The sequence below is a fragment of the Penaeus japonicus genome, unplaced genomic scaffold, assembly GCF_977035675.1.
Source record: "Penaeus japonicus unplaced genomic scaffold, GWHDUDI00000001_assembly GWHDUDI00000013, whole genome shotgun sequence".
Lineage (NCBI taxonomy): Eukaryota > Metazoa > Arthropoda > Malacostraca > Decapoda > Penaeidae > Penaeus > Penaeus japonicus.
Window position 1 is genome coordinate 42,700,874 of NW_028234415.1, and position 10,000 is coordinate 42,710,873.

Below are 10,000 nucleotides of genomic sequence, written 5' to 3' on the forward strand. Positions count from 1 at the left end.
AAATCAATACAAGATTAAAGAAAGACAATAATTAACGAAAATAAAACCTTTGCAACACTTAAAAATAACACACAAATCCGGCAAGATTTAGCTACACACCTGAGACCTGCACACCTGACGTCCGTTTCTGAGAGGCAGGGACTTGGTGACCGGGTTGTACCTCAGGGCTGTGCGCAGGAAGAGGACCTCTAGGACGCAACTGCGCAGAAGGACGAGTTGGTCGGTGTTGCTCAGCTGTTGGGTAAGGAGGAGGAAATTGGTGGGTTGAAAGGGGGAAATTGGTGGGTTGAAAGGGGGAAATTGGTGGGTTGAGAGGGAGAAATTGGTGGGTTGAGAGGGAGAAATTGGTGGGTTGAGAGGGTGAAATTGGTGGGTCGAAAAGAGGAAATTGGTGGGTCGAAAAGGAGAAATTGGTGGGTTGAAAGGGAGAAATTGGTGGGTCGAAAAGGAGAAATTGGTGGGTTGAAAGGAGGAAATTGGTGGGTTGAAAGGAGGAATTTGGTGGGTAAGAAGCCATGTTGAGGCAATATTTGAACCTTAAACACACTGCAACCTAAGACGTCCCCAATGAACCTACCCCTATTTCCCCCCTTCTCACATCCTTCCCCATACCTGAAACCCACCCATCCTCCCTCGTACTCACCGTGGAAAACCCGGGGATACTCTTGACGAAGGCAACGACCCTGGCCATGGAGGGTGCCAAGACCTGGGTGGCTCGAGTCCACGCCTGCCCGTCTTCCTCGGTCGGGCCGCCTTCACCCACCTCCGTCACCGTTGTCTGTTCGAGGGAGGGGGGGAGAGAAAGTAGTTACTTCCAAGGGCGTGGCAGGTACGATATGGTGAGGTTTGTGGTTAATTGATGACGAAGACTTATGTAAAGAGCAAAAAATGTTCCCTTTTTTATCTCTATGGTATTCACACACTTGCGTCCTTGCCAATCTTTCCGTTAAAAAGCAACGTAACTTGATGATAATAATAATGATAATAATAATAATAATAATAATAATAATAATAATAATAATAATAACAATAATAATAATAAATAAAAAAATCCCCACGAGAACGAAAGAACGAACCCTCATCCACTTCTCGCGACTAACCGTGCAAGGAGGCGGCTTGGAGAACACGTCCTGATACGCGGCGGCGATGGCTGTGACGATGGCCTTGTCCTCCGAAGTAGGCGCTGTGTGGATGCCCAGAGTTTCCACGGGCAGGGTCACCGGGTCACCACGACGCCTCTCGCGGTTCTCTTCCACCAGCTGCCGCTTGGCCACTCGCTGCTTTTCGTTTAGCACGTCTGGTGATTGTGGTTACGGTTAATAATCGTAGTTAATGGTTACGGTTAATAATCGTAGTTAATGGTTACGGTTAATAATCGTAGTTAATGGTTACAGTATGGCTACACCAAGTCCTTAATTACAAACTAGGTCATTAGATTAGGAATATAGAAGAGGAAAGAACCACTCAGGTTAGGGAATGCAAGTGAAAGGGGATAAGACATGAAAGTGAAAAAAATAGAATAGAAGAAACAAAAGATTAACTCAATTGTAAAACCAAGTCACCAAATAAAAAGCACTAAAACGTAACCAAAGGACGAACACGCAACACAGGTGTACTCACGAGCAGGTGCCATGCCAGCAGAGAGACAGCGCAAGTAACGGCAGTGCTGACAGGCGTTCCGGGAGGACCTGTCGATGACGCAAGTGCCCCCGTGGCGACAGCTGTATGTCAGGCGTCGCTGGATTGTTCTCCTGAAGAAGCCCTGGGGGTAGGTTGAGGTTAGGACTTCGTAGGACATTTGATATTAGATTATGCGACTCAGATATGCGTCAGTGGAAAAGATCGGATAGAGAAATTACACACACACATATATCCGTTTCTTTATACACATGTATGTATGTATACATGTATGAATCTATGTATGCATGTATGAATCTATGTATGTATATTTCTCTCTTTACCTTGCACCCTTCACAAGTCATGGCACGATAGTGAAACCCCGTCGCGGAGTCCCCACAAACGGCGCACAGTTCCCCTGGACTCATGTAGGAGGGAAGCCACACATTAGGGGGACCTGGAAAGACAACAAGGTAATATAGCGGAGACTGGAGTGGCACGAGCTAAGTAGCACCAGTAACGAATAAAATACACTACAAGTCCTCAATTAACCATCAAAACCATACTAATACGTCGCACCGAACCAAAAAAAACTATACCTCTATAAATAACACTTACCTCTAAAAACTACATAAACCACATCAATTAAAGTCACCAATAAACCTTTCTGCAAAGTACATCATAAACTAACCCCACCCATTAAAAAAAGACAAATAATTCGATAATTCCACAAAGACTTACTGCGTGAGGCATCGGAGCTGGACTTCGGTGACGTTTCAGGACTCGTACTCGGGGTAACCAGTTCCTCAGGGGGCAAGAAGGGGCCGAAGGGATCCGTGTGATAATCCATGTTGAGTGACGAGCTTCTTCTTTCTATTTCTCTTTCTTACACTTACTTTTTTCTTTTCTTTTCTTTTTGATTTAGAAAGGTCTAACGGAAATAGATCTCAGACTGGACCGATTTATTACCCTTGTTTTAAGTGATTGCTTTTTTTCTTTTTCCTGTTTTTAGTTTCTTCAAAATTATCCGTTTCCTTTTTTTATGACGATTGCGTGGATCTATCTCTCAGCGCTTGACACACCCTACCTCGTATGTCCAAGATTCAACTGAGGTTGTTGTCAGACTGTCATGGCATTTACATGACTCGCTTCCATTCGTCCCCAACGACCCTCGTTCCTCTAACCAGCAGTTCACTTATTTTGGGCGAGGTGTGCGGAACGGGGCCGCTCTCAAGAATGACCTCGGGGTTAGTGTATGATTATCGTCTTTTAAAGATATTTTGATGTTATTTTGATGTTTTGTTTATGAGTAGATGCTATTTTAATGTTTTGTTTATGGGTAGATGCTATTTTGATGTTTTGATTATGAGTAGGTAATATTTTGTTTTGTTTATGGGTATATAATATTTTGATGTTTTGATTATGAGTAGATAATATTTTGATATATTTTGATTATGAGTAGATGCTATTTTAATGTTTTGTTTGTGAGTAGATGCTATTTTATTTTTTTGTTTGTGAGTAGATGCTATTTTGTTGTTTTGTTTATGTGTAAGTAATATTTTGATGTTTTGATTATAAGTAGATGCTATTTTGATGTTTTGATTATAAGTAGATGCTATTTTGATATGCTGGTCTTCATATTTTATGTCTATTTTGATGTGACGGTTTCTGTATATTGGTGATATTTTGATATTCTGTTTTTTATATTTGGATTCCTTTTTGTTTTGTTATATGGATATTCTATTCCTTATAATTATCAATTTGAAATACTTTTAGTTTATCTTTGTATTATGGATGTCATTATTTTATACATTATTTTGGGGTCATATGATTATCAATCTCAGTATCAATTTTCTTTGATTAATCTAAAGATATGATTTATACGATAGTGTTAAATCACGCAAGTTCATGTTTGATTTTGAATAAACGCTGATAACAAGAAAACTATAAACAGGATTGATCTTTCAACGAGAATAAAACTAGAAAACTGTTAAGATATGTGACCTAGTTTGACCTTTAGGAAAGTCACGCTAAGCAGCCTGGAGTAGCAAAAAGGTCGCCGAAGTTTATAAAGTGACTTCGTTATTTTATTACACTCATACATATTCTGTGTAAATATTTTTGCTGGATAGGAATGTGTGTTTGTAATACAATAAACACACACAGAGCCACACACATACACATATGTGTGTGTATGTAAATATCTATATCTATATATACAGATAGAGAGAGAGAGAGAGAGAGAGAGAGACAGACAGACAGACAGACGGACAGACAGACAGACAGACAGACAGACAGACAGACAGACAGACAGACAGACAGACAGACAGACAGACAGACAGACAGACAGACAGACAGACAGACAGACAGACAGACAGACAGACAGACAGACAGACAGACAGACGGACGGACGGACAGACAGACAGACGGGCAGAGACAGACAGACAGAGACAAACAAAAATATAAGCAAACAGTTTGGTCCACCGATATATACATAGAAAGATACGGATAAATAAACAGATAGCGATTAAAACAGACAGACAACAACGATAGATAAACCGACTTATATAAAAAAATAGAAAATACATCTAAACTATTCACGAATAAACAAGTAAACAAACAGTCATTCGTACAATTCCGTAGTTGTAAACCGTATGTCAAAGATGACTAGCTAGGCAATCAGTTGTTTGTACTTAGTCGATCGCATAGTTAGTCCTTATACATTGCTATTGAAAATAATTAGGATTTCGTCTGCCTGTATAGCCTGCTACTAACATTCAGCAAATATTGAATAATTTTCCCTTCCTCCCCTCTATTCTGTTTACTCCCCCCATTCTAATAAAAATAATTATAAAGGGTGAACATTAAGCTAGAAAATTAGTTTCAAGTATCTTAAAGAATATATAAAGAATATGTAAAAAAAATATTTAATGAATATTTATAGTCTTAAAGAATATTTAAAGAATATTTATAGTCTTAAAAACATTTTAAGAATATTTATAGTCTTAAAGAATATTTAAAGAATATTTATAGTCTTAAAAACATTTAAAGAATATTTATAGTCTTAAAAATATCTAAAGAATATTTATAGTCTTAAAAATATTTAAAGAATATTTATAGTCTTAAAAATATTTATAAAATATTTATAGTCTTATAAATATTTAAAGAATATTTATAGTCTTAAAATATTTAAAGAATATTTGTAGTTATAAAAATATTTAAAGAATATTTATAGTCTTAAAGAATATTTAAAGAATATTCATAGTCTTAAAGAATAAAGAATATTTATAGTCTTAAAGAATATTTATAGTATTAAAGAATATTCATAGTCTTAAAGAATATTCATACTCTTAAATAATATCCATAGTCTTAAAGAATATTCAAAGAACACTTGTAATCGAAGTAGATAAAACCTCACTAAAGATTGTCTACTCACACCCTCTCCCTGTAGGATGACCTTCTGTGACCCCTCGAGTTTACCCCTTAGGTCACTCTGGCTTCACCTTAGGCCAAAGAAGGTCGCTTGCTTTGTCAAGTGCTTAGAGGTGCTATATGGATATTTTTGTAGAATTTCGCCGGGGCTAATAATGGGAATAATGATAATGAGGAGATAATAGGGATAATGATAGTAATGATGATAATTATAATAATCATAATGATATTCGTAACAGTGATGGAAATGATAATGGTGATGATAACAATGGTAAAATAATGATAATAGTAATAACTATAATAGTAATAATGATAATAGTAATAATTATAATAGTAATAATTATAATAGTAATAATGATAATAGTAATAATGATAAGTAAATAAATAGTAATAATGATAATAGTAATAATGATAATAGTAATTGATAATAGTAATAATGATAATAGTAATAATGATAATAATATGATAATAGTAATAATGATGATAATGATAATGATTATGATAATGATAATGATAATAGTAATAATGATAATAGTAATAATGATAATAGTAATAATGATAATAGTAATAATGATAATGATAATAGTAATAATCATAATAGTAATAATGATAATAGTAATAATGATAATAGTAATAATGATAATAGTAATAATGATAATGATAATAGTAATAATCATAATAGTAATAATCATAATAGTAATAATGATAATGATAATAGTAATAATAATAATGATGATAGTAATAATGATAAAAGTAATAATGATAATGATAAGCAAGTTAATGATAATAGTAATAATGATAATAGTAATAATGATAATAGTAATAATGATAATAGTAATAACTATAATAGTAATAATGATAATTAAATAATAAGATAATAGTAATAATAATAGTAATAATGATAATAGTAATGATAATAGTAATAATGATAATAGTAATAATGATAATAGTAATAATGATAATAGTAATAATGATAATAGTAATAATGATAATAGTAATAATGATAATAGTAATAATGATAATAGTAATATTGATAATAGTAATAATGATAATAGTAATAATGATAATAGTAATGATGATAATAATGATAATAATGTAAATAATAATATTGACGATAATAATGTAAATAATAATATTAACAATAATAATAATGATAGTAACAATAATAATAGTAATGATAATAATGGTAATTATAATGCTGATAATGATTATTATTATAATCATGATAATGTTAATAATTGTGACACTACTAATAACAACGGCAATAACAATATTTGCAATTAGGATGATATCAGATATGATAGTAATGATATTGATGATAATAATGTTACTAATGACTATAATGATGATGATAGTAATAATGATAATGATAATAAAAGCAATTATGATACAACAATAGTGATAATGCCATTAACAACTACAACAGTATGATGATAATAATGATAAAAATTACTAATAACAATAATGATAATAGTCATAAGATAATAAAAATGATTATGATTATAATGATAATGATAATGATATGAATGATGATATTAATATTGATGATAATGGTAATAATGATAATGGCAATAATGATGATAACTATAATGATAATGATAAAAGTGATTATAATAATGATAACAATGATAATGATAATCATGATAGAAATAAGGATAATAATAAAATAATGATAGTAATAATAATAAAGGATAATAATGATAAGGATAACTAACAACAATGATAATGATAATGAGGATATTGATAATATCGGTAATAATGATTATAATGATAATGATGATAATAACAACAATGATAATAATAACAGTAGAGGTGATAACAATAATAATGATAACAATGATGGCGATTATGATGATGATAATAATGATAATAATAGGAATAGAAACAATCTATACAAAAATAGCAATGATAGCAATAACATTGATAGTAATAAAACTAACAATACAGATAATTAAAATGATGATGGTAATGATAATGATAATAATAGTGTTGAATATAATAATCATGATAATAAAATTATAATAATAATGATGATAACAACAATGATAATAATGATAATGATAATAATGATGATGACAACAATAATAGTGATAATGACAGCAACAATAATGAAAATGACAACAATAATAATGATAATAATGCCGATGATAATAATAACAATAAAGATGATAACATTAATGATAATGATAATAATGATGGCGAATATTATGATGATAATAATGATAATAATAATGATTATAATAATATGGAAACAATCTTTATAAAAATAATAATGATAGCATTAATAATGATATTAATAAAACTAACAACACAGATGATTAAAATGATGATGGTGATGATAATGATAATAATGATATTAGTAATGATAACGATATTAATAATGATAACAGTGATATTAATAGTGATAACAATTATATTATTAATAATGATAACAATGATATATAAATCTCTCTTTCTCTCCCTCTCCCTCTCTTTCTCTCTCTCTCTCTCTTTCTCTTTCTCTCTCTCTCTCTCTCTCTCTATATATATATATATATATGTATATATATATATATATATATGTATATATATATATATATATATATATATATATATATATTCTTATATTTTGTCTATTCACTTCTGTGTGTGCGTATGTGCTTGTGTGTGACTATGTGCGTATGGTAAATTGTGTGTGTGCACTGTATGAACGTAAAACCTCTTATTTTCAATTTTCTGGAGATATAACGTAACGATAGTAATAACTATTGAATATAGAATAGAATGTTCAAAATAAAAAAATGCAGGATATTGACAAGAAGTGCGTGTATATCAATCTTATCTTTGCGGATACGATAACATCTTCAAGAAACACGAAATGTAAGATGCTGCGGGGTCAAAAGGAATTTCCGAAACAATTATTCCTTCTTTCCTATCTTTTATGTTCAACTCTCTTTCTTACTCTTCTTTTTTTTCATAATTTCCATTATGGGTCACCTTGGGTTAGTTAAGGAACCAGACAACTAACTCATAAATAAATGACAATACTATAAAACTGTACAAGAAAACAATAACAAATATGCATATATGTCTTTATTGCACGTGATAATGACGCAGAACATTATCTGTAAATAATCATATCATATGACTTCTTAAAGATAAGCACTTAAGGAAAAAAAGAACAGAAGAGGCTATTGTTTGAATATGTACTTCATTATCTGCATCTGCATGCGGTTAACCAATCTGCATACGTATCCAGAATTTTGTCTGTCTATATTTTTTCCCTCCATTTTCTTCCATTATGAACAACGTATCTAGTCGAACCTCTTCCCGCACATCAATTGAAATTAGGAATCAATGACGTCTAAACACACATCTGTCTCAATAATGCCCTCTAAATGCATCAAAAACTGCATATAGACAAATGCAACACACATTTAAATCCAGTTCTTCAATGCCAAATGAACTAAGAACACATCCAGATAGTCAGAGACCTTCGCATCTGGTGTTGATCTACCCCCCTCCCTCCCCTCCCCCCCCTCTTTCTACTTCAGAAATCTATGTCAAGTTCTCCCTCTATCTAGCCTTCATTAACCTGAGTAGTCTCCTGAAGTGACACGATCTAAGTGGGCGTCGTTGGGCCTCATGGTCAGGTTTACTCTGTTGTATGAGAGACATCACGATCTCTCAATGTGGTGATGGATGATGAGATGAATAGATAGAGAAATAATAATACAGACAGTAATTAATTATCCGCCAAATGCAACATTTTCTCCGAAACGCTCACAAAGGGAATATGAATCAACTTAAAAAAATGTTTTTGAGTAAGAAAATATTTCTAACTGCTGCAATTCCACACAAATGCGTTATCAATTTTTTTTAGTGTTCGTTCAATCTATGCCAGTATCAGAGATCAGAGTTCTGTTGCTTAGCACTGAAATGCAGTGACTTCATTCCTCTAGCAAAATCAAAGCTAAGATATCATCTTCTATTTCTAGCAAACTTGCCATAAGCGTTAATATTTATGATATTAAAACGTCAGTAATCATTATGATTCGATTACTACCTGCTATTATTGCTACTACACTTATAATTACTAGAAAAAAAAACATCTGAAACTACATTTGCTAATCCTACTTCTATTACTACTGCTAACACCACTATTACTACTACTACAACAACAACTGTTGCTTCTATCACTATTGCAGCTACGCAACTACTATTACTAATCCCATTGCTATCATTACCATTCTTCTAGCGTGGACATCACTGGGTGCAACATCTCATCTCATCTTTAAAGACATAAAGGAAAAAGTATAGATCAATAAAGAAAAAAAAAACAGCATCCCAAGGCATCAACTTTATTTCCAAGATAAAGAAGCGAGAAGTAGATGCGAAATAACTAGCAAAACAAATAAACAAACAAACAAATCTTTGTACTCTAAATAATGTTCATATAAAAATGACAGGGATACAGAAGAAGTTTGGGGAAGCGTGTAATATAAGTACTTTTATTCCTTAACAGTTCGAACTTGTCAATAATACTCAATATTTCAAAAGAAGACCGGCCTTAGACGTTAACCTACATAAATAGCCATAACAGATGACAAATGATAACACTAATCCTAATACAAATCATCTAGTTACTGATCCTTACAAAATCTAACAAAAGTTTTTTTTCCATACTAAGTGCGAAAAGATTAATGGAATCTGATTCTACGTTCTCAATTCCCACATCTTCTTCGATCCGTTTTTTTTTTTTTTTGAAACGTGTAGATGCTTGGACACAGTGTTTTCCAAAGCACACTAGATGAATATAAAAGTGAAATATTTTTCTTAATGAACGGAACAAGAACTTTACCGAAGAAGACTATTCATTACAAAATCTTAGTAACTTAGAGTAAATATTGGTTTGCATAGATGCATACATAAATGAATTCACACACACACACACACACACACACACACACAC

At 32.1% G+C, this 10,000-nt stretch overlaps 2 protein-coding genes across 2 annotated transcripts in view; both read right to left on the bottom strand.

Moving 5' to 3' along the window:
- LOC122266907 (thyroid hormone receptor beta) overlaps window positions 1-2,844 on the bottom strand; it is a 4,339-nt gene extending 1,495 nt beyond the window's left edge. Inside the window, exons 1-6 of the mRNA XM_043036907.2 lie at window positions 2,359-2,844; window positions 1,962-2,074; window positions 1,621-1,762; window positions 1,101-1,297; window positions 644-778; window positions 100-234 (exon numbers count right to left, since the gene is read on the bottom strand). Coding sequence (XP_042892841.2) covers window positions 100-234; window positions 644-778; window positions 1,101-1,297; window positions 1,621-1,762; window positions 1,962-2,074; window positions 2,359-2,467 — 831 coding nt within the window. The 5' untranslated portion in view covers window positions 2,468-2,844. The remainder of the gene's footprint in view (window positions 1-99; window positions 235-643; window positions 779-1,100; window positions 1,298-1,620; window positions 1,763-1,961; window positions 2,075-2,358) is intronic.
- A 6,529-nt stretch (window positions 2,845-9,373) lies between these two features.
- LOC122267003 (uncharacterized) overlaps window positions 9,374-10,000 on the bottom strand; it is a 6,518-nt gene continuing 5,891 nt past the window's right edge. The window contains exon 3 of the mRNA XM_043037000.2: window positions 9,374-10,000. This exon is cut by the window's right edge and continues 2,942 nt beyond it. The gene's annotated coding sequence lies outside the window, so the exon portion shown is untranslated.